At 37.1% G+C, this 25,553-nt stretch overlaps 1 protein-coding gene across 2 annotated transcripts in view; it reads left to right on the forward strand.

The window, feature by feature from the left end:
- LOC102272827 (mitochondrial adenyl nucleotide antiporter SLC25A24) overlaps positions 1–14,528 on the forward strand; it is a 92,564-nt gene extending 78,036 nt beyond the window's left edge. For both annotated transcript variants that reach the window (XM_070364101.1, XM_070364096.1), the window contains 4 exons: positions 1,252–1,359; positions 4,135–4,302; positions 13,054–13,204; positions 14,347–14,528. In XM_070364101.1, coding sequence (XP_070220202.1) covers positions 1,252–1,359; positions 4,135–4,302; positions 13,054–13,204; positions 14,347–14,528 — 609 coding nt within the window. The remainder of the gene's footprint in view (positions 1–1,251; positions 1,360–4,134; positions 4,303–13,053; positions 13,205–14,346) is intronic.
- The last annotated feature ends 11,025 nt before the right edge of the window (positions 14,529–25,553 follow it).

A 25,553-nucleotide genomic window follows, 5' to 3' on the forward strand; every position in this document is an offset into this window, starting at 1 on the left:
ATATATGTGTTCCAAGGCTGCACCTGCCTTTGCCATTTCCCAGGTGAAGGAAAAAGGAGTTTAGGATAGTTTAGTTTAAGAAGATGTCTCAGAATTTCCATATTTAACTTCCCCTCACATCTCATTAGCCAAAATTAATCATTTAAACTTACAGTCTATTGCAAGGAAGAAGAGGAAAATGTAGTTTGTAGCTGAGTCAGCTGTGGTACACTAAATGGAAGAAAAAGATAAAGGGTATTGGGAACAAATAAGATTAGGAATAGATAGTACTAGGCTTCCCAGGTGGTGCTAGTGGTAAAGAACCCACCTGCCAATGAAGGAGACGTAAAAGATGCACGTTCAATCCCTGGGTCAGGAAGATCCCCTCTAGGAGGAAATGGCAACCCATTCCAGTATTCTTGCCTGGAGAATCCCATAGACAGAGAATCCTGGCAGGCTACAGTCCATAGGGTCACAGAGTCAGACACGACTGAAGTGATTTAGCACACACGCATGGGAACAGATAGCAGTCTCTGACATGTTAAGTGAACCATCACACTTTCTGATGGGGAGTTACTGATTTGAGGACCAGAGAGTTAGTTCATAGAGAGTGGCTGAATCATGTTGATGAAAGACCATCAGAAGAGGCAAATGGAAAAAACATTTTGCCTAGGAAGTAACAAGATAATCTGCTTGCTGAGGTTATCTTGGATCCTAAATGAGTTTCCAGTTTCAATTTTCATGAAACTTAGTTTAGTCCCCGTGAAGCCTGACCTTTACACTGATATTTCTGTTTTCCTTATTTCCACATGTAATTCAATAATCTGTTATTAAGCTAACAACAGGAAACTGTTGTTATTTGTAACAAAAAACCTCTCACATAAAGTTACTATTTCTGATTATCTACTATCCAAAAATATGAAGTATGTTCCATGTGTAAGGGGTGGGGCCAAAAAGAGATAAGAGAATACAGTTCCTTTGTGTCATTTGCATGCCTTTTATGAAATACTGAATTCATGAATATCTACCTTATTCTGCAGAAGAAAAGAGGAAAAGGAGGCCAAAATAGAGGGGTCTTACTTATTATCTTAGACAATTAATTACATAAAATTAAAATCAGATATTGTACTAGATATTCCACTAGATATTCTAATGTTGGGTGTCTGAAATACTTTTTCAAATAATTGTTACTAATATTAATGTTATAAACAAAGAAACAATGTATATTCCATTTCAGTAATTTTATACATTTTAATATTTTTATTTATACAGTATAAGAAATGGCTTAGTTCTGATGGTGCTAAAATAGGAATTATTGAAAGATTTATATCTGGTTCATTGGCTGGTGCAACTGCACAGACCTGTATTTACCCTATGGAGGTATGTACTATGATAAAATTTTAACTAAAGAAATGTTTTTAATGCAAATTTTAATTAAAAAAAATAAGTGAATCACAGATCAGTATTTTATACAATAAAAAGCATTATAGCTATAAGATGTGTCTCACGTGAAGTGTCAGTTGCCCTTAGTAACTGTCAGTTGCCCAGTCTTTTTTGGTTTAGGATAAAATTAGTATTGTACTGTGAAAGTGAAAGTGTAGTTGCTCAGTTGTGTCCAACCGACTCTTTGTTGACCCCATGGACTGTAGTCTACCAGGCTTCTCTGTCCATGGACTTTTCCAGGCAAGAGTACTGGAGTGGGTTGCCATTTCCTTCTCCAGGGGATCTTCCTGACCCAGGGATTGAACCCAGGTCTTCTGCATTGCAGGCAGACGCTTTACCCTCTGAACCACCAGGGAACTAAGAAGATAAATAATTTCATTTCTCCAATTAATTGATAGAATCACTTATTCATTAATAAAATCAAATTTGTATTGAAAACCCACATACTTTAAAGTATTTATCTGGATCCAGAGTTGAATCAGACAGGCATTTTGGTCATGGAGCTTATTATAGTCCAGAAGGGGAGATAGAATATGTACATCAGTAATGATGAAAAGTGAAAGTGGAAGTTGCTTAGTTGTGTCCAACTCTTTGCAACCCCAAGAACTATACAGTCCATGGAATTCTCCAGGCCAGAATACTGGAGTGGGTCAAAATATAAATATAAATTCTAGAAGGGAGATCAGTACCAAGTATTATGGAAATTCAGAAGGGAGATATTATTCTAGTTAATGGATTTCATGAAGGACATGAGTTGAATGTGTGAGTTTGACTTAGAATTTGGATGTTTGGAGATGATAAGGAAGTGGATTTTAAGTGTAAATAACAACTTGAGCAAAGGAATGGGGATATAAGAGCAGATATTCAGGTGGAGATAGGATAATACTATAAATAATGGTCTGGGACCAGATCAGAATGGCTTATCAATGCAACTTAAGAAATTTAGCTTTAATTTCTTAAAAAATAAGAGCCATTGAAGACTTTTGAGCTTGAAGTGTAATCCCGGTAAAGTTTTTTAGAGGAGCAGACTAGAGAAATGAGATAACTAGATACAAGATATTGCTATCATTCAGAGAAGTGATAATAAGGACTTGACATATGATATTGACTAGGAGAAATTGACTCATATTAGAACAGTCATAAGAACTGACCACTTGAGAAATGGAAAACAGAAGAAAGGGAAAGGAAGATGGCAAAGTTCTGTCTGGGTTCTGTGCCCAAATGTCTAGGAGAGTTATGTCTGAGTTAGGTCTCTAACAGAGGTACAGAACGGAGGAAGTGAGCCAGACTCTGAAAGATGATGAGTTCAGGTTTGCCTGTATTTAATTTGAGTTATTGGTGGGCAACTGAGTTATGATTTTCTACAGGCAGTTGCAAATGTAATACTAAGACTTGAGAGATTTCAAGTCTTGACATGTCATCTGTGAAGAAGTGTTAGTTAAAGCCTTGAAATTGGTTGGAAATAAGTCATAATTTTATTTTTAACTTTTGAGAAAATCTTAGTTTAGAGAATGAAAGGAGCAAAAAACATGCCAGGGAAGCAGGCAGAAAAAATTTACTTGGGTAAGAAGAGAGTGCACGGCCCTGGAGAAGGCAAAGAGTTTTAAGAATGAGATTATCCAAAGTGTTGGGTCCTACAGAGAAGTTCGTACAGAGGGCTTCCAACTGACTACTCAGAGGAAGCTCCATCAAGATATACAGTTGCCCAATCAAGACAAAGTTTGTGTTTTTCTTGTCTTGGATATTTTAGAGAGCCTTTTCTCCAAGTATATCTGTGTGTGTGCATGTTAAGTCACTTCAGTTGTGTCTGACTCTTTGCAACCCTATGGGCCAGAGCTGGCCAGGCTCCTCTGTCCATGGGATTCTCCAAGCAAGAGTACTGGAGTGGGTTGCCATTTCCTCCTTCAAGAAGTGTATCTGGAACTCCCTTAAATTAGATTAATAGAAATTAAAAGGACAATAAGTGAAGTTCTATCAGAAGAATTACACTAAACATAGGAAGATGGATCACAGACAGCCTACAAGAAGCTATATTGTCTTCATAACCCATGTTATGTTACTACTTTATGAGCACAAAATGAACCCAAGTTATATTAAGTTAGTTTGTAGACCCTGTTGTTAATGATAGTTCCCAGAGTATGTATTTTTAGCATATTATAGAATGTTTTTTCCATACTTGTTGTTCACTTTACCATGACTATACACTTTTGTAAAATTTGAATTTTGACTATAGCTGCTTTATTTTGGGCTTCCCTGGTAGCTCAGACAGTAAAGAATCTGCATGCAATGCCGGAGACCAGGTTCGATCCCTGGGTCGGGAAGATCCCCTGGAGAAGGGAATGGCTACCACCTTCAGTATCCTTGCCTAAAGAATGTTATTGCTTTATCTTAAATCAATAAGGTTATCTCAGCTGGTTTGATTTAGAATATGTTTCCTTATAGTACATGAAAGGTGTTTGAGTGGGTATATCAATTAAAGCCACAATGCTTAATTATATTTTCCTGTTTAAATAATTTAAAAAAAAACCTCTGTACTGTATCAGTTGTTTATAATTAAGAGTTAGCAGAAAGTTAAAGTTATATTTGAGATTGCTTTCTTTTTTTATTTCTATGATAATTAGCAAACATCATGACCTAATACAGTTTAATTGATTGCTAGGTAAGTTGAGTGAATCTGATCAATATATTTTTATTGTATTATTTCACATTTAGGTTATAAAGACCAGACTGGCTGTAGGTAAAACTGGACAGTACTCAGGGATTATTGATTGTGGCAAGCAGCTTCTGAAGCAAGAAGGTGCTAGAGCCTTTTTCAAAGGTTATATTCCTAACTTGCTAGGAATTATACCTTATGCAGGCATAGATCTTTGTGTTTATGAGGTAAGCTTATTCTTATAACATGATGTTTTGTGTTAGATTTGAAAATTTGATTCAATACTAGTTTTTATTCTAAAAATCTGGCTATAAATGATTTTTCATGAAATAGCTTCCAACCAAGAAGTGAACTGAATTGTTTTATTTTGTTTTTCTTTTTATATATTAGTTGTTTGCTAGTCTAGTAATAATTTTTTGTTTTTTTCTTTTTTGTTTGAATTAGTTTTTGGTGATAATAAAGAAAGACCTTTCTGCTAAGCTACCATCACCTTGATAGCAAAATCAAACATACTACAAAAAAAGAAAATTGCAAGCCAGTGTCTTTGATGAATATAGATACAAAAATGCTCAACACATTTTTGTTACAAATCCAAACAGATTTTGTTGCAAACCCAGCAACACAAAAAAAAGATCACACACCACAACCAAGTTGGATCCACCCCTGGATCAGACAGATGGTTCAGCATACACAAATCAATCAGTGTGATACAGCACATCAACAAAAGAAAAGATGAAAACCACATGATCATCTCAATAAATGCAGAAAAAACATTTGATAAAATTCAACATCCATTCATGAGAGCATCTCTCACCAAAAGGGTATAGAGGGAATATTTATGACAAACCCACAGCAATATAATACTCAACAGTGAAAGCTATTATAAAAGCCTTCTTTCTAAATTCTGAAACAAAATAAGGATTGCCCACTCTCACCATTTCTATTCAACATAGTATTCGAAGTCCTAGTCACAGCAATCAAACAACAAAAAAACCTAAAAGATATGGAAATTGGAAGGGAAAAGGTAAAATTGTCATTATATGCAAATAACAGGATACTCTAATAGAAAACCCTAAAGACTCCACACAAAAACTACTAGAAATGATTAATTCTGCAAGGTAGCAGGTACAAGATTAACACTCAGAAATTGTTGAATTTCTTTACACTAACAATGAAATATTATAAAAAGAAAGTTAAAAAAATTCCTGTCTAAAATTGGGGCTTAAAAACCCTAGAAATAAACCTAACCAAGGAGGTGAAAGACCTGTACACTGAGAAATAAAAATTATTGATAAAGGAAACTGAAGATGATTTAAAAACTGGAAAGATATCTTGGATTGGAAAAATCAATATTGTTAAATTGGTCATACTACACAATGCTATGTACAGATGTAATGCAATCCCTATCAAATTACACATGACATTTTTCATAGAACTAGGACAAATAATACTAAAACTTATATGGAACAGAAAAGGCTCAGAATTGCATAAGTAATACTGAAGAAAAAGAATAAAGTGGAGGCATAATCCTCCTAGACTTCAGACAATACTACAAAATTTACTGTAACCAAAAAGCATGTCATTGGCACAAAAACATATGTATCTAGATCAGTTGAACAGTAGAGAGCCCAGAAATAAACACACATACCTGTGATCAATTAATCTTTGACAAAGGAGAAAGGAATATACAATGGAGAAAAGACAGCCTCTTCAGCAAGTGGTGTTGGCAAAGCTAGACAGCCTCATGTAAATCAATGAAATTAGGACACTTCCTCACAGCATACACAAAAATAAATCAAAGTGGCCTAAACAGTTAGATATAATACATGAACCCATAAAACTCATAGAAGAGGACATAGCAAAACATTCTTGGAGATAAATCATACCAATATTTTGCTTAAAAATTTTTTTTTATTTTATATTGTAGGATAGTTGATTTATAATGTATTGGTTTCTGGTGTACATCAAAGTGATTCAGTTATATATATACATATATCCTTCTTTTTCAATTCTTTTCCCAGCAGAATTCCCTGTGCTATACATTAGGTCCTTTTGATCTTTTATCTAGTAGTGTGCATATTTTATCTATGGTTCTTTAGTAGTTAGTTGTGATTTTGATGTTTTCCTGAGAGAAGGTGAGCCCAAGTCCTTCTATTCCACCATCTTATTTACCTTCCTGTACCAATGTTTTCTTAAATGAGTCTCCTAAGACAGAAGAAATTAAAGCAAAAATAAGCAAATGGGAAATACTTTTGCACAGAAAAGGAAACTGTAAACAAAATGAAAGTACATCCTACAGAATGAGAAAATATTTGCAAACAATGCAACTGACAAAGGCATAATTTCTAAAATGTAAAAATACCTCAGTATCAAAAAAAGAAAAGAAAAACAACAACAAACAACTCAACCAAAAAATGGACAGAAGTCCTAAACAGACATTTTTCCAAAGAAGAGGAACTAAAGAGCTTCTTGATGAAAGTGAAAGGGAGAGTGAAAAAGCTGGCTTAAAATTCAACAATCAAAAAATGAAGATCATGGCATCTGGTCCCATCACTTCATACCAAATAGATGGGGAAACAATGGAAACAGTGAAAAATTTTATTTTCTTTCTACCATTAGGGTGGTGTTATCTGCATATCTGAGGTTATTGATATTTCTCCTGGCAGTCTTGATCCAGCTTGTGCTTCATTCAGCCCAGAATTTCACATGAGTACTCTGCATAAAAGTTAAATAAGCAGGGTGACAATATACAGCCTTGACATACTCCTTTCTCAGTTTGGAACCAGTCCTTTGTTCCATGTTCAGTTCTCACTGTTGCTTCTTGACCTGCATACAGATTTCTCAGGAGGCAGGTAAGATGGTCTGGTATTTCCATCTCTTTAAGAATTTTCCACAGTTTGTTGTGTTGCATACAGTCAAAGGCTTTAGTGTAGTCAATGAAGCTGAAGTAGATGTTTTTCTGGAGTTCTCTTGCTTTTTCTGTCAATTTATGTTGGCAATTTGATCACTTATATGTGGAATCTAAAAAATAGTATAAATGATTTAATTTATAAAACAGAAACAGACTCAGAGACACATAAAATAAACATATGGTTTATTTGATTACCAAAGGGGAAGTGGCTGCAAATTAAGAGCATAGAATTGGCAAATACACATTCAGTTCAGTTCATTTCAGTTCAGTCACTCAGTCATGTATATATAATAGATAAATAAGAATTTACTGTATGGCACAGGGAACTATATTCAGTATATCTTATCTAATGGAAAAGAATCTGAAATTTTATATATATACAAAACTCTGATGTACACCTGAAACTAACACAATATTATAACTCAACTATAGTATAATTAAAAAAAGAAAGAGCAATAAAACCCCCAAACTGAGCTGAATATACTCCAGAGCTATTTGTGACGATTACTCAAATTCTAAATATTCTACTCTAAACTTATCACTTCAATTTTTAACCTAGGAATTTACTCTTTATGATTGTCTCACAGTTTTCTATTGAACCAGTTACTTTAAACTTGAAACACTCCTATGAAGAAGAATTAAGTTGACATCTGACATTTACTGTGAATTATAAGTAACACTGATCACTGAGGAAGGCTTTCTTATCTCTCCTTGCTATTCTTTAGAACTCTGCATTCAGATGCTTATATCTTTCCTTTTCTCCTTTGCTTTTCACTTATCTTCTTTTCACAGCTATTTGTAAGGCCTCCTCAGACAGCCATTTTACTCTTTTGAATTTCTTTTCCATGGGGATGGTCTTGATCCCTGTCTCCTGTACAATGTCACGAACCTCCGTCCATAGTTCATCAGGCACTCTGTCTATCAGATCTAGTCCCTTAAATCTATTTCTCACTTCCACTGTATAATCATAAGGGATTTGACTTAGGTCATACCTGAATGGTCTAGTGGTTTTCCCCACTTTCTTCAATTTAAGTCTGAATTTGGCAATAAGGAGTTCATGGTCTGAGCCACAGTCAGCTCCCGGTCTTGCTTTTGCTGACTGTATAGAGCTTCTCCATCTTTGGCTGCAAAGAATATAATCAATCTGATTTCAGTGTTGACCATCTGGTGATGTCCATGTGTAGAGTCTTCTCTTGTGTTGCTGGAAGAGGGTGTTTGCTATGACCAGTGCGTTCTCTTGGCAAAACTCTATTAGCCTTTGCCCTGCTTCATTCTATACTCCAAGGCCAAATTTGCCTGTTACTCCAGGTGTTTCTTGACTTCCTACTTTTGCATTCCAGGCCCCTATAATGAAAAGGACATCTTTTTTGGGTGTTAGTTCTAAAAGGTCTTGTAGGTCTTCATAGAACTGTTCAACTTCAGCTTCTTCACCATTGCTGGTTGGGGCATAGACTTGGATTACCACGATATTGAATGGTTTGCCTTGGAAACGAACAGAGATCATTCTGTCGTTTTTGAGATTGTATCCAAGTACTGCATTTCAGACTCTTTTGTTGACTATGATGGCTACTCCATTTCTTCTAAGGGATTCCTTCCCACAGTAGTAGATATAATGGTCATCTGAGTTAAATTCACCCATTCCAGTCCATTTTAATTCTCTGATTCCTAGAATGTCAACATTCATTCTTGCCATCTCCTGTTTGACCACTTCCAATTTGCCTTGATTCATGGACCTAACATTCCAGGTTCCTATGCAATATTGCTCTTTACAGCATTGAACCTTGCTTCTATCACCAGTCCCATCCATAAATGGGTGTTGTTTTCGCTTTGATTCCATCCCTTCATTCTTTCTGGAGTTATTTCTCTACTGATCTCCAGTAGCATATTGGGCACCTACCGACCTGGGGAGTTTCTCTTTCAGTGTCCTACCTTTTTGCCTTTTCATACTGTTCATGGGGTTCTCAAGGCAAGAATACTGAAGTGGTTTGCCATTCCCTTCTCCAGTGGACGACATTCTGTCAGACCTCTCCACCATGACCCTCCCGTCTTGGGTGGCCCCCACACAACATGGCTTAGTTTCATTGAGTTAGACAAGGCTGTGGTCCGTGTGATCAGATTGGCTAGTTTTCTGTGATTATGGTTTCAGTATGTCTGCTCTCTGATGCCCTCTCGCAATACCTATTGTCTTACTTGGGTTTCTCCTACCTTGGACGTGGAGTATCTCTTCACGGCTGCTCCAGCAAAGCGCAGCCGCTGCTCCTTACCTTGGACCTGGGGTATCTCCTCATGGCCGCCCCTCTTGACCTTGAACGTGGAGTAGCTCCTCTTGGCCCTCCTGTGTCCACACAGCAGAATGGGAACAACAGAATGGGAAAAACTAGAGATCTCTTCAAGAAAATTAGAGATACCAAGGGAACATTTGATGCAAAGATGGGCTCGATAAAGGACAGAAATGGTATGGACCTAACAGAAGCAGAAGATATTAACAAAAAGTGGCAAGAATATATAGAACTATACAAAAAAGAGCTTCACGACCCAGATAATCACGATGGTGTGATCACTCATCGAGAGCCAGACATCCTGGAATGTGCAGTCAAGTGAAAGCATCACTACGAACAAAGCTAGTGGAGGTGATGGAATTCCAGTTGAGCTCTTTCAAATCCTGAAAGATGATGCTGTGAAAGTGCTGCACTCAATATGCCAGCAAATTTGGAAAACTCAGCAGTGGCCACAGGAGGAAAAGGTCAGTTTTCATTCCAATGCCAAAGAAAGGCAATGCCAAAGAATGCTCAAACTACCACACATTTGCACTCATATCACATGCTAGTAAAGTAATGCTCAAAATTCTCCAAGCCAGGCTTCAGCAGTACGTGAACCGTGAACTTCCAGATGTTCAAGCTGGTTTTAGAAAAGGTGGAGGAACCAGAGATCAAATTGCCAACATCTGCTAGATCATTGAAAAAGCAAGAGAGTTCCAAAAAAACATCTATTTCTGCTTTATTGACTATGCCAAAGCCTTTGACTGTGCGGATCACAATAAACTGTGGAAAACTCTGAAAGAGATGGGAATACCAGACCACCAGATCTGCCTCTTGAGAAACCTATATGCAGGTCAGGAAGCAACAGTTAGAACTGGACATGGAACAACAGACTGGTTCCAAATAGGAAAAGGAGTACGTCAAGGCTGTATATTGTCACCCTGCTTATTTAACTTACATGCAGAGCATATCATGAGAAACGCTGGGCTGGCAGAAGCACAAACTGGTATCAAGATTGCCGGAAGAAATATCGATAACCTCAGATATGCAGATGACACCACCCTTATGGCAGAAAGTGAAGAGGAACTAAAAAGCCTCTTGATGAGAGTGAAAGAGGAGAGTGAAAAAGTTGGCTTAAAGCTCAACATTCAGAAAACGAAGATCATGGCATCTGTTCCCATCACTTCATGGCAAATAGATGGGGAAACAGTGGAAACAGTGTCAGACTTTATTTTTCTGGGCTCCAAAATCACTGCAGATGGTGATTGTAGCCATGAAATTAAAAGACGCTTACTCCTTGGAAGGAAAGTTATGAACAACCTAGATAGCATATTGGTAAGCAGAGATATTACCTTGCCAACAAAGGTCCGTCTAGTCAAGGCTATGGTTTTTCCAGCGGTTATGTATGGATGTGAAAGTTGGACTGTGAAGAAAACTGAGCACCGAAGAAATTATGCTTTTGAACTGTGGTGTTGGAGAAGACTCTTGAGAGTCCCTTGGACTGCAAGGAGATCCAACCAGTCCATCCTGAAGGAGGTCAGTCCTGGGTGTTCTTTGGAAGGACTGATGCTGAAGCTGAAACTCCAATACTTTGGCACCTCATGCGAAGAGTTGACTCAGTGGAAAAGACCCTGATGCTGGGAGGGATTGGGGGCAGGAGGAGAAGGGGATGACAGAGATGGCTGGATGGCATCACTGACTCGATGGACATGAGTTTGAGTGAACTCCGGGAGTTGGTGATGGACAGGGAGACCTGGCATGCTGCAGTTCATGAGGTGGCAAAGAGTTGGACACGACTGAGCTACTGAACTAAACTGAACTGATAAGTAACATAAAAGCTACAGAATAGTTATGAGGTCATAGTTAAGAGGGGTGGGTCTGAAAAAATAATTAAGGACCTCAGTGCTGATAAAATAGTTGTTTTCAACTCTATATGCATATCAGAATCATCTGCTTGTGGTTATTTAAAAAATAAGATTCTTGGGCTATATCCTAGGATATTCTAATATCATTGTTCTTGGAAGAGGCCTGGAATTCAGGTTTTTTAGCTCCCTAGAAACATCTGATGTAATATCAGTTAAAACTAAGAAAATTGAAATACTATTATACAGTTGTGAAAATGAGAATTGAGTAGAGTAGTAATTGGGGGGTGTAGGGGGAGAGGCAAGAGCTCTAGTGTAAATAGCCTTCCAGTGAAGTGTAGCTTGCTCCCCTTACTTCAGCCAGTCATTTCACTTTATGGCTATTCATCTGCTTCAGGTAGATCACTTTAACAATATATACCATGTATGGAGAAGGCAATGGCACCCCACTCCAGCACTCTTGCCTGGAAAATCCCGTGGATGGAGGAGCCTGGTAGGCTGTAGTCCGTGGGGTCGCTAAGAATTGGACACGACTGAGTGACTTCCCTTTCACTTTTCACTTTCATGCATTGGAGAAGGAAATAGCAACCCACTCCAGTGTTCTTGCCTGGAGAATCCCAAGGACGGGGGAGCCTGGTGGGCTTCCGTCTCTGGGGTTGCACAGAGTTGGATACGACTGAAGCGACTTAGCAGCAGCAGCAGCAAATAACAATATATATCATATATTTAACAATATATACCAACCAACAATGTCCTTGGTTATAGGGACATTGAGAGTATGTGACTAGATTAACTTAAAATTCTTTCTCAGTACAAGAAAAATATCTCTCTAGGTACAAGCCTAGTGGTATTTCTGGTAAGTGGTACCACCATTATGTGAAAGATAGCCAATTTCATTTAGCACTGAAAGATATACAGTTACATTTTCATAGAATTTATTCAGTATTATACCATACATTTATTTTCTTTTCTATGATCGTATTAAAATAAATTATTTGCCCCTGTTTATATTGGGCTCCCTCCATTCTTTTATTTTTACAGTTAAATATTTTTTGCTGTTGTAACAAAGTGCCATTACACATTTCTCTCTTTATTATTGCATAACTCTAATAAATGCACACTGAGTAAGGACATTTTGAAACTTATTTTTTCAAAAGTGTCAAATTATATATTTGATAATAATTGTCCCAGTATATAATGGTGGAGTTGTATCCTTTAATTAATGAGTAGTTCTAAAAGCACCTAGTGATATTTTCAACCAGTTATTTGTATATAATTTTTCTGGCCATTTTTACTCACAGAAAAGCAAATCTAGAAAGATGAATCAGTCTTAAAATTTGAGAAAATATGGGTTTGTTAATTTAGACTGCGTTATTCAATCTTCTCTGCAGTGTCCTGTTAATCCCTCTGAGAATCTCTAGATTTTGCCTGGGTCTTTGAATATCCTCACAGACCAAAACAATCAAGCAAAACAAAATAAAGCATGAACAGAGAGCAAACAGAGAACTCACACTGAGAGTGTATGAATCATTATTGGAAAACATCTGTGCACTCGATGCCCAATAGGACACCAGAGGTGCCTCCTCTGTACAAGGAAGAGTAGGAACAATCTCTTGTGAAGATTTTGGAAAGAACAGTTCCAAAATCAAGTGACCAAGCTTGACTTATCATTTTTCACCTTTCTGACCTGATAATTCATTAGTCTCTGAATTACTTTCTTCATTTATAAAATTTATAAAATGAGGTGACAATATTAACAAATTTCTGTAGGGATTAAATGAGATGACATCGATGAAAATGCTCTTTATAATTCTTGAATCAAGAAGCTAACTCAAAAATGTTTATCGAAACTGAGTGAGCAATGAACTTTGTTCTACTTAGACTTGCTGTGCTGTGCTTAGACTTGCATAGTAGTTAAAGGATATTTACTACTCTTTTTTCTGCTAGCATTTGAAGAATCATTGGCTAGAACACCATGCAAGAGGCTCTCTAGACCCTGGAATAGCGATTTTGCTGGGATGTAGTACACTGTCTAATGCTTGTGGTCAGATGGCCAGCTTCCCTCTGAACCTTATTAGAACTCGTATGCAGGCTCAAGGTGAGTTTTATATAAGTGAAATAATCATAAGTTTTAAAAGTTATTTAAAATAATTTTAATGAAAACAGTAGTAAGAACTAACTTAAGACTGTTAAAAATAAATTGTTTTAAATGAGTAGAAATTAATGATTTCAAAAACAAAAATGGTAAAATTAATACATAAATCAAAAGCTAATTCTCTGAAATTTAAAGCATGAATCTTGGATTTGTTGTTTTATTGCAGAGTCTTGTGAATTTTAGATTTTATTTCTTCTCCAAAGTTCTATTTGGAACTCTTCACATTTCCTTCAATTATTGATGATTTCCACGGAGTTTCAAATTAGGCAGTTCCATGCAGAACAGTAGAAAAGATTTTTCTTTCTTCAAATTGAGTCAGCGTTTGCTCAATATGCACGTATTTCCCCCTAGTTCTGCTCTTATCATAGTCTGCATCAGGAACTTAATGCACTTGTGGAACTGAATGCAGTTATTCTGTGTTCTAGTACGTTTAGCAAGAGATATTAGGTAGAGGGTATTGCTTTTGTTTCTCTCAAGTGAAATATTAGGAATTTAGACTATAAGAAAACACACACGTGTCACTTTTTGATAAGAAAAAGAAACCCCACATAATCTGATTGTCATCCCGAGTTAACTATTCGAGGGGTCATGTGGTAAGTTACCTTCTTTTAAATGCTTTTTCTCCTCTTTTTAGTGAGACTTTTTTTTTTAATTTATATTGCAGTTCAGGTGAAGATCTGTGTATCCCTCTATCAAACTATGTATGTCATACACAATTCCAGATGCTCCTTTGAGGTCCTTTGTGAAAGAATTTCAAGTGCTGTCCAAGAGGGCTTTCTGCAGTGATGGAGTTGTTTTTTATTTGTGCTATCCAGTATGGTAGCCATTAATGACACAGGGTTATCAAGCACTTGAAATGTTGTTAGTGCAACTGACAAACTGATTTTCTGGTTTTGCCTAATTTTAATTAATTAAAATGTGTAGCTTCATGTGTCTAGAGACTACAGTTTGGACTGCACAGGACAATTCTACAGGTAGGGAGAGAGGCATACTCTGAAGTAATTTCAACCTCTATAAATTCTCATTTTAACCACTGAACTGTCTTTAGATTAAGTATTGTATTACATTGATTTTTTCCTTTATAGCACTGGAAGAAAAAGGAACAACCTCTATGATTCAGCTCATTCAAGATATATATAACAAAGAAGGAAAGAGGGGATTTTTCAGGGGTGTCACGCCAAACATCATAAAGGTGCTTCCTTCAGTATGCATTAGCTGTGTGACTTTTGAAAAAGTGAAAGGACATGTGGGATTCACTGAGAAGTAGAATATCAAATTGTTTCCTTTGCTATAATTACCTAATTGTAAGGTAATACTTCGTTTGTAAGGAGAAATTGACTTTTTTCCCCCCCGAAAGGAAAGAGATATCAAGTAATTGTTAAAATATTTTCTCTTTATCTGTTACAAAATCTATATATTAAATAATTATTCTGTTAAAGTTCTTTAATTTAAAATCCTTCACATCCACAGATTCAATTTACACTTCCCACTACTCTCAGAATCCTAACTTGAAACTTGTTTTTATTGGGTTGGAAGATACCATAGTAACACTGTAGAAAACATTTGGTCAGTTGTAGCAGTTTGTGTTAGCTCTTTTGTATTTAAGCAATTTTTTAAAAAGCAGAGCTTGAAAATATTTTATACACTAGAAGAAAAATCAGTGCATTTAAAATTGATGTTGTGTGGAAGATCAGTCTAGTTCCCTTCTTTTAAGCAAAATAAAATGTGAGTTTCATAATTCCTTCTATCAGATTATAGATGGAATACTGATGACATGATAACACATTGCTTATTTCTCTGGGTACTTTCATTTGCAAATGTAAACATTGTTGGCTCATTTTTATTCTTGACACTTTCAGCTGTTTGTCAGCACTGAAAACAAATTAACATTGGAGGAATTTTCTTTTATCTTCTGCTTGAAAAACATTTGAGTTTTAAAAATTAAATCCATTATTTCTGAAAGCAATTCTTATTTCAACTTATTTCGACTTGAGTCAGTAGAAATTCCAAATTTCTGTCCTTGGTTTTATGAAAAAAAGAATCATATTCTATGCTGGAATTAAATGAAAGTGCGATGAGACAGTGGTAATGGGCTGGTTGGCCACAACGAACTCAGCTGAAGAACTGCCAGGCTAAACAGACTACAGTCCAGGCCGGGAGACTTAGTCTTGCTGATAAGAAAATTTGACTTTATTCATTTCCTCAAGGTGATCAGTTTCTTGGTGATAAATTAACCAAAATTACTCACAAGTCTAAGGTTTATACCATAATGCAAAGTTATTAATCTATAGTGGCACTTAATACTCTCCATTAACCAGAATACTTTCATCCCTTCTCCAGGGCACATCTTTTTCTGGTAGAAGAGGCCAAGGTAGCTTTCTAAGCTTCATTGCTCAGGAGCACAACTTAAAATCACTGCCTTTGTGTAGTCATATCTCCTCTTGCTGGGTTCTTAAACCCAGTCTTGTTAAGGACCCCTGGGCTTGCACACATTCTTTAAAAGATTCCATCTCCAGGAAACAAAGTAATCACCTTCCAAGATGCTGCAATCTTAGAAGGATTAGTGTGTGCGAACTTCGTGAAATCTGTACCTTCAGAGCCTCAGTCCACCAGCACTTTCTGAGCATTCTCTTTTTGCCTCTCCCCTTCGTGTGTCGTATCCAGTTTCAGTCTTGCTCAACATAGTTTCCCCTACACACAGGGCCTTCTCTTGGAGTACAACATTTTGTGGAGATTTCCGAGATCTCCTACTGCTGAATCCTCTGTTCCTCCCTAGGACATGTGTTACAAACTCCTATGCCAACTTCTTAGGGGCCTTAGGGCAGCACTCATGCCCAATTTTGAAATTTTCAGATTTTTGCTCTCTCCTATTTTCACTGAAATGTATTTAAGGGATTTTATTTCCTTTTACTTTTCCTCCAGTTTCTAGGAGAAGTACAACAATTAAAAACTTAGCATCTACCTCATTTCAGTGGAACCAGGAACTCCAAGTGAGACAAAATATATTCAGTTGAATCTTTAGACAGTTTTTCCTTGTATTTGACATTTAAAATAAAGGATAAATAAGCATGTTTGCGTACACACATAGAATTACACAAATGTGACAACAACAGGTGCTGAGAAGTTGCTTTGGCAGCTTTGGCACCACACGCAGTGTTACCATCAGTGACATTTTCCCAAATGATAAATGTTTACTTGGTAACATTCTGAACAAAAGAAATGTGATTTGCCCTTGCTTTACATGATACTTACTTTCTTGAAATGTTTAATGAAAATTAAAATAGTGTAAAAATAATAATAAACAGGTTTTATTTGCACAAATGGCCAGTGGGATGTTTAAGTCATGTATGCAATATTTTGTGCAGAACTGTGTATCACATTCCAGGACATTTAGCATTCCTGAGTCCTCCCTCATAAATGTCAGAGCCACCCCTACAAACATTATGACCATCAAAAAGTGCTTCCACAAGTTTGTTAAGACTAAAGGCAAAAAGAACTTCACATGAGCATTATGCTATAGTTGATAAACATTGCTTCCCACGGAGGTACAGTTTAACAATTCTGAAACCACTGTACATATATGGGCTTCCCTGGTGACTCAGACGGTAAAGAATCTGCCTGCAATGTGGGAGACCCAGGTTTGATCCCTGGGTCGGGAAGATCCCCTGGAGAATGGAATGGCAACCCACTCCAGTACTCTTGCCTGGAGAATTCCATGAACAGAGGAGCCTGGAGGGCTACAGTCCATGGGATTGCAAAGAGTAGGACATGACTGAGCAACTAACACATGCATACATGTATACTGAAATTTGATAGTTAAGTACATGTTGGCAGATGATGGGAGTTACCTTTCTCACTGTTGGAGTGGAAGGTTAGAGATAAACAAGAGCAGGAGGCCCTATTCTATGTGTTAAGGGCTACTGTTGGAGACATCAGTAATAACTCATATTTATCTTAGTATAGATACAAATAGTTACATATAGAGAACATTTGTAGCTATATTTACAGCATACACACCTATATTTCTTTGCATCATCAGCTGAAATTGCCCCAGAGAACCAACACCCCTGTAGCAGTGAGCACATCTTATGCCCAAATCTTGGTTTCTAATACCATTCTCCAATAAGGAAGCAGGATTCCAAGAAATAACTGGTTCTGGGAATTGGGAAGTAAGTACCTGTGATTACCCTGAAGCATCTTGTAGTGCCAAAAAAGTAAAAAGTTTATTTGGTTGCAAAACCAAATAAAACAAAAAGCCAAACCCACACATGTGCACACACTGAAGGAGATATGTCGACGGGGCATGGGAGCCCACAGAAAGAGCTCCAAATCACCAAAGCTGGAGAAATTTGAGCAACAGAATGAAGTAGTATGGCATTATAATTCAACATAAAATATTCATGAGTCCACATTAATGTAAATTAATGATTGAATAAATAAATGGGAGAGAAGCGACAACTCTTCTTTGCAGAAGAATTCCAAATAATTTATGTAGATGCTTCTTCCTCAACTCCCCACTCCTCAACTCATTAGGTGTGGGCTATGCATAGTGACTTTCGAACAGTGTAATATGAAAGGGGGAAATGTTACTTAGATTAATTGGAGAAATCTGACAAACATTGCTTCAGCCAGCTAGTCAAAGTCAGTATCAGCTAAGTTATACTGATAATATGTACTACCAATACCATGTGATGAGAATGGCAATTTACCTCTGTGTCTTCCTCCCCAAACCCCATAATTATGAGAAAGACATCAGAGGAATCTAAATTGAGAGAGAGTTTACAAAATTCTTTGATTAGTACTCCATAAAATTGTCATCAAAGTTTTTCAAGATCATCAAAAACAAAGAAAATCTGAGAACCCTCGTAGCCAAGCCAATAGGAAATTAAGGAGACATGATGACTAGATGGACTGTGGTGTCTTGGGTGGGATCCTGGAAAATAAAAGGAGCAGTAGGTAAAAAACAAAGAAATCTGAATAAAGTGTGGGTTTTAGTTAATAATTTAGCAGTATTGCTTCTTTGTGACAAATGTACCTTACTAATTACAAATGTTAATAACAGGAGGAAACTGGGCATGAGATACCTCAGTATTCTTTGTATTATCATCACAAATTCCCTGTAAATCTAAAACTATTCCAAAATTATTTTTTATTAAAAATAATTTAAAAATTCTTTCATAAATTTTCAAGTTGCTTCCTAGGAGGTGGTATTGCTCTCATTGAACACCTACTGAGTTAATCCCATATTTAAGCTCTGATGGCTTCCCTCTCTTTGCTCACTTAGAAAAATTGAAGGTAAAGGGGAATGTACACACGCATTGCTATTTAAAGGAATAGCTAATGACACTGTTTCACTTGTCATAGGGTTTGTGTGAAATATGTTTATTAGATAATTTGATTTTCTGCCCAGTACATACTTGTTATGATGATGTTGTTAATTACATTAATATTGATGATGGGATATTAATGATAAACTACAGAGGGAGTTTTCAAGGCAGGCTTCAACAGTACGTGAACTGTGAACTTCCAGATGTTCAAGCTGGATTTAGAAAAGGCAGAGGAACCAGAGATCAAATTGCCAACATCCGCTGGATCATCAAAAACACAAGAGAGTTCCAGAAAAACATCTATTTCTGCTTTATTGACTATGCCAAAACCTTTGACTATGTGGACCATAACAAACTGTGGAAAATTCTTAAAGAGATGGGGATACCAGACCACCTGTCCTGCCTCTTGAGAAATCTGTATACAGGTCAGGAAGCAATGGTTAGAACTGGACATGGAACAACAGACTGGTTCCACATTGGGAAAGGAGTATGTCAAGGCTGTATATTGTCACTCTGCTTATTTAACCTTTATGCAGAATACATCATGAGAAACACTGGGCTGGATGAAGTACAAGCTGGAATCAAGATTGCTGGGAGAAATATCAATAACCTCAGATATGCAGATGATACCACCCTTATGGCAGAAAGCAAAGAAGAACTAAAGAGTTTCTTGATGAAAGTGAAAGAGGAGAGTGAAAAAGTTGGCTTAAAGCTCAACATTCAGAAAACTAAGATCATGGCATCTGGTCCCATCACTTCATGGGAAATAGATGAGGAAACAGTGAGAGACTTCATTTTTGGGGGCTCCAAAATCACTGCAGATGGTGACTGCAAGCCATGAAATAAAAAGACTTACTCCTTGGAAGAAAAGTTATGACCAAACTAGACAGTATACTAAAAAGCAGAGACATTACTTTATCAGCAAAGTTCTGTCTAGTCAAAGCTATGGTTTTTCCCATAGTCATGTATGGATGTGAGAGTTGGACTATAAAGAAAGCTGAGCACTAAAGAATTGATGCTTTTGAACTGTGGTGTTGGAGAAGACTCTTGAGAGTCTCTTGGATTGCAAGGAGATCCAACCAGTCTATCCTAAAGGAGATCAGTCCTGAATATTCATTGGAAGGATTGATGTTGAAGTTGAAACTCCAATACTTTGGCCACCTGATGCAAAGATCTGACTCATTTGAAAAGACTGATGCTGGGAAAGATTGAAGGAAGGAGGAGAAGGGGACAACAGAGAATGAGATGGTTGAATGGCATCACCAACTCAATGGACATGAGTTTGAGTAAACTCTGGGTGTTGGTGATGGATAGGGAGGCCTGGCGTGCTGCAGTCCATGGGGTCGCAAAGAGTCAGACACGACTGAGCTACTGAACTGAACTGAACAGAGGGAGTTAGAAATTTCTGAATACACTTGAATTCTCAGACCTATTACTGGAAGGACAAGTGAAAACTGTCATTGATGTGATTTTCCTGTAATTAATTAGTGTAGTTGACTTTCCTTGCTGTGTAGAGTAGTAACTGAGCTTTAAGAAATGTAATATTTTTCCATTAGAGTTCATACTTCAACCAGCCTCAGCAGAGATTTTTCTTAGCCAGGGTAGTGGATCTATAATCAGAGAAGAAAAGCCTTAAGAGGAAGGAATTAATTTCTGCCCTGACATCTTTTATATCTCCTTTAAAATAACTATAATCACTGAAAATATCAGGAAGGAAATGATTTTAAAAAGTCCCTTCTATAAAAGCTATGGGTTCTGTGAATGACTAAAAAGAAGTCTGGTTAAGGAAGACACAGGGCTATGTGAAAACATAAAATTTTATCTTGTCACTGGAAAAGTCAGATCAGTAGAACACTGCCATAGGAAAATAGAAGATTATGTTGAAGGCAGGACCATATGAATATAATGACCTCAATAACCACATCAGGGGAGGATAAAGAATACCAGGAAATAGTGGTGCAGCAGACATACTATGAAGCACAAGGTAATATAAAGACTTTAGTGGAATATCTCCTACAGGTGATCCTGGAAGGAAGAGCCTACTCTAAATTTTGTGGGTCTATAAAAAAATTTTAAGGCATTGTGACACTGTAGCCTGCTTTAATTTTTCTTTTGCAAAAGTATATTTATTGCTTAATTTTTTGAAAAAATAAAGCTACTTAAGATTTTTCTTGTAAATTAGGGAGTTAATTCCAGAATATTGAACTACCCACAGAAAAATATTTCCTCAGGTTTCTTTATAGTACTAAGTTGGAGATGTCTGGGTGTCCGAAAAATATGAAATCTCCCCTTCTTCCTTGAAATACACCTAAAGATTTCTCAGCATCCCCGGTAGTGAGGGTAGACATATGGTGAAGTTCTTTCCAATGGAATGTGAGTGGAAATGATAAGTACAGTTTCTAAGCCTGAAATTAGATTTCCTGAAGCTGCATGGAGGAGAGCTAACTGTGACCAGAAACACCTGTGTAGTACTATTATGTGAGTGAGAAATAATTACTTTTAGATGGTTACACTTTTGGGTCTATTTGTTAAAGCAATATAGCCTATCAAAACAAGCTTCTTGTTGAGTATTTGGTGAATTAATGAAAGAAAAACCCTTTACAGAGCTAACACCCTGTTAAGATGTGGCCATTTTATGTAGGAAATAGTCATGTAATGCAAAATAAAGCAGTAGAGGAAGAGAGGGGAAAAAAGGTTAAGATTTATCTTTTAGAGAGTTTATATTTTTCATTGTTTATAATAGCAGAGAATTGTAATAATGAATATGTTTAACAAAATATTTAAACATAACACAATACAGTATTAAACAGTTATTTGATATAATGATATAAGAGTGTTAATGACATGGAAAAATGGCTATACTATATGAACTAGGAAAAGCAGTATTCAAAATAGTAATATGTAATCTAAGATTGTTTTAATCAAAAATAGGAATATGCAGTAAAGCAGTTACACAAAAGACAGGGGAGGGAGGAAGTGAAAGACTTCACATCTAAGTTAACCTTTGGACAGTGAGATCATGCTTTTTTCCTTCTGTGATTTTTCTGTATTTTCCATACAATAAACATGTATCATTCTGTGATCAGAAATGAAATTCTATAGGTCAGTTAAAAATAGCAAAAGAAATTGGTATAAAGGAGAGAATTTTTAAATGGTTGAAAAAATTTTAGTATAACACAGGTGGCTAATGAAGCCTTGCATTTAAGATGAAATGCCTTAGCATTTCAACAGAATAAAAAGGTAACAAAAATAGGCATATTTTAATGCATTTTTTAAAACTTAGTAATTTTATAATAGTCAATTCTCTTAGCCATCCTCTCTTTCTCATAAATAACCTTTGTTTTCCTAGGGAGAGAATGAATGCCTCACTGAAAGCTGAAGTGTTGTTTACAATGTTATTTAGTTACTCACCCTGACATATCACAAAAGGCTATCAGGAAGTCTATGCAGGATGTTGTGTAGGCAACAGGAACTTATTCTGAGGCTTCACAAATTTTCCCAAAGAAAATTCAAACAGGTGCACGTAGTGGCCAGCCTTCCTCCACGTCCCTCATGTACAGTCTGGATCACTGCAGTCAAGATAATTATTAGATTGGTAATGACTTGCATCGGAGAAGGCAGTGGCACCCCACTCCAGTACTCTTGCCTGGAAAATCCCATGGGCGGAGGAGCCTGGTAGGCTGCAGTCCATGTGGTCACTAAGAGTCGGACACGACTGAGCGACTTCACTTCCACTTTTCACTTTCATGCATTGGAGAAGGAAATGGCAACCCACTCCAGTGTTCTTCCCTGGAGAATCCCAGGGATGGGGGAGCCTGGTGGACTGCCGTCTATGGGGTCGCACAGAGTTGAACACGACTGAAGCGACTTAGCAGCATCAGCAGCAATGACTTACATAATCCAAATACGTTTTTTGTTTCAGTGAACAAGTGAAAAAGGAATGATTTCCATTCTCTGCTTTTGTTTTTTATGTTTGTGGACCAGTAAACTTATATTTAAGGCAAGCATTTCCATTTTTAAATGTTTTTCAGAGAAGATATAATGGCTTTTAGTATAGTATATCCCAAGCAATTTATGATTATATTTATGATCCCCTCATATGATTACCTCCAATATAAATCTGTCTGCAGAGGAAAGAACAATAAGGTATTGTTCCTTTCCTCTTTATAATGTATAATGTATTATCTCATGATTCTTCCAATATCCTTAGAAGGAAGGAGAGCAGGCATTTTTAATCCAATCTTGTCCACAAAGAAACTAGAGCTCAGAGATTTTTGGTAAATTATCTGGAATTTAAAGATGTCAGACACAGGAACTAATGTGACCTTTGGAAAGGACATGTTTGTTGGGACCAGATAAACATGAATATGAATCATGACTCTGTTTTTTGAGAAAGTCACCCAGTCTTCTTAATAGGCATCATGTATGTGAAAAAGAAGAGGGGTTATTAATTCCTACTTTGGAGGATTGTTATAGGACTTAATGAGAATTATATATGTAAAGTGTCTAGAATTTAGGATGTTTCTCTAACAGCTGCCTCAATTCATTTTGAAACCAAGCAAGACCGTGCAGGGCCCTCTGAGGTATGAAAGCTCCTCTATGTCGCCTGCCTCTTTGTTTGTAAAAAAATCTGTAGTCGCCCAGGACTCCTCTTAGTCATACATACACACACACACACACACACACACACACACACAAAACAGGCGCTCAGGCAGTTAATGATTAGGACAATAGCCTCACAGAATCTTTATTTCCTCCCTGAAGGACATAGATAACAGTGTCTGATGTACATTCCTGAGTTGTCTTGCAGTTACTATAACCAGAGTGAAAAAGCTAACTGTATGATAACCAGACTGTAGCCATGAGATAAGCTGCTCCATCTTGCATAGTTCTAAGAACTGGCCTCAAGAAAGTGGGAACAAATCAGCCCTAGAAATGAAGATTAACTAATGCTTAAAACAATCAAGATAATGCTGATCAGACCACCACATGACCGATTTCAAGATGACTGTTGGAGCTCACTGTGCATATATCTTTTTGGATTAGTGTTTTTATTTTCTTTGTATAAATATCCAAAAGTGGGATAACTGGGTCATGCTCAGTTGCCCAGTCATGTTTGCCTCTTTGTGACCCCATGGACTGTAGCCCAGCCAGGCTCCTCTGTCCATGGAATTGTCCAGGCAGGAATACTGGAGCAGGTTGCCCTTTTTTACTCTAGGGGATATTCTTGACCCAGAGATTGAACCTGTGTCTTTTGCGCCTTCTGCATTAGCAGGTGGATTCTTTACCACTGCACCACCTAGGAAGCCCCAGCTAGGTCATATGGTAGTTCATTGTTAGTTTTTTGACTAATCTCCATACTGTTTTCCTCATTGGCTGCACTGGTTTACATTCCCACTAAGAGTGCATGAGGTTCACATCCTCACCAACACTTGTTATTCTTGTCTTTTTGTTAACAGCCATTCTAACAGGTATGAGATGGTATTGTAGCTGAGTATTTTAAGTATGAGAACAACTATAACTTGTGTGATGTAAAGGCCTTTGTGACTTTTCCCAGAGTCTCTTTGAACTCATTTTGTGAGGCTGGTTTTTGTTTGCTCTAGATGAACGTCAGGGCAAATCTCACAACTTTTCTTATCACTTTCAATTAATTAAATGTCTGGCCTGCACAGTCATCAAAACTTCAATCTTGATTTAAACTAAAATTTCTTTCTCTACCTCTGCTCAGACCTGCCACAGACAAAAGGCCTGTGATGAGAGAGAGGCATTTTTGGCTTCTTGTTTTTTCCCATCTAGGATTCATTTTCTCTAGCTTGCCAACTCCATCAGAGTCCCAGTAGAATAGAGAGGCAAGGAAAGGGCCAGTAGGCCAGTTCTTACCTAAGACCACGGTGAGCAGCACTTGAGTTTTCTGCCCTGACATCTTGTGAAGCTCTTTCTTTCTCTTATGTGGCTTCTTTGTAGACCCACCTAGTTACTAGGAAACTCTCTTCTGTAGTTTCTTGTTGGATATCATGCTGGTCACTTATGTCTCTGCCTTCAATCTCTAGTACAGTAGCAGCTCTCTCTAAATAGCTTCTTCTAATTCCAATCCAACCCCTTTTATTCTCCATATGGGTGAGGGGTTCAAAGGCCACAAAACTGACTTTCTACTACATGTCCTTTGAAAATTCTGCTTTTATGGCCTTGCATATCATTTTGTCTTAGGATATATGTTGTCTTGGTATCTTAGCTAAATTTCTATTTAACAGCCTGTTAATTCTACTTTACTTTATATAAAATTTATGTCCCTACAAGGTTGCTTGTTAGTTTGTTTTTTGTTTTGGAATTGAATCCCATTTGGCCATTGATTTGAGTCAATTTGAATGCAGAGTTCCAAAGAATAGCAAGGAGAGATAAGAAAGCCTTTCTCAGCAATCAATGCAAAGAAATAGAGGAAAACAATAGAATGGGAAAGACTAGAGATCTCTTCAAGAAAATTAGAGATACCAAGGGAACATTTCATGCAAAGATGGGCTCAATAAAGGACAGAAATGGTAGGGACCTAAAAGAAGCAGAAGATATTAACAAGAGGTGACAAGAATACACAGAACTGTACAAAAAAGATCTTCATAACCCAGTTAATTACAATGGTGTGATCACTCACCTAGAGCCAGACATCCTAGAATGTGAAGTCAAGGGGGCCTTAGGAAGCATCACTACAAACAAAGCTAGTGGAGGTGATGGAATTCCAGTTGAACTATTTCAAATCCTAAAAGATGATGCTGTGAAAGTGCTGCACTCAACATGCCAGCAAGTTTGGAAAACTCAGCAGTGACCACAGAACTGGAAAAGGTCAGTTTTCATTCCAATCCCAAAAAAGGCAATGACAAAGAATGCTCAAACTACTGCACAATTACACTCATCTCGCAAGCTAGTAAGGTAATGCTCAAAATTCTCCAAGCCAGGCTTCAGCAATATGTGAA

This window comes from Bos mutus, chromosome 3, assembly GCF_027580195.1.
Source record: "Bos mutus isolate GX-2022 chromosome 3, NWIPB_WYAK_1.1, whole genome shotgun sequence".
NCBI lineage: Eukaryota > Metazoa > Chordata > Mammalia > Artiodactyla > Bovidae > Bos > Bos mutus.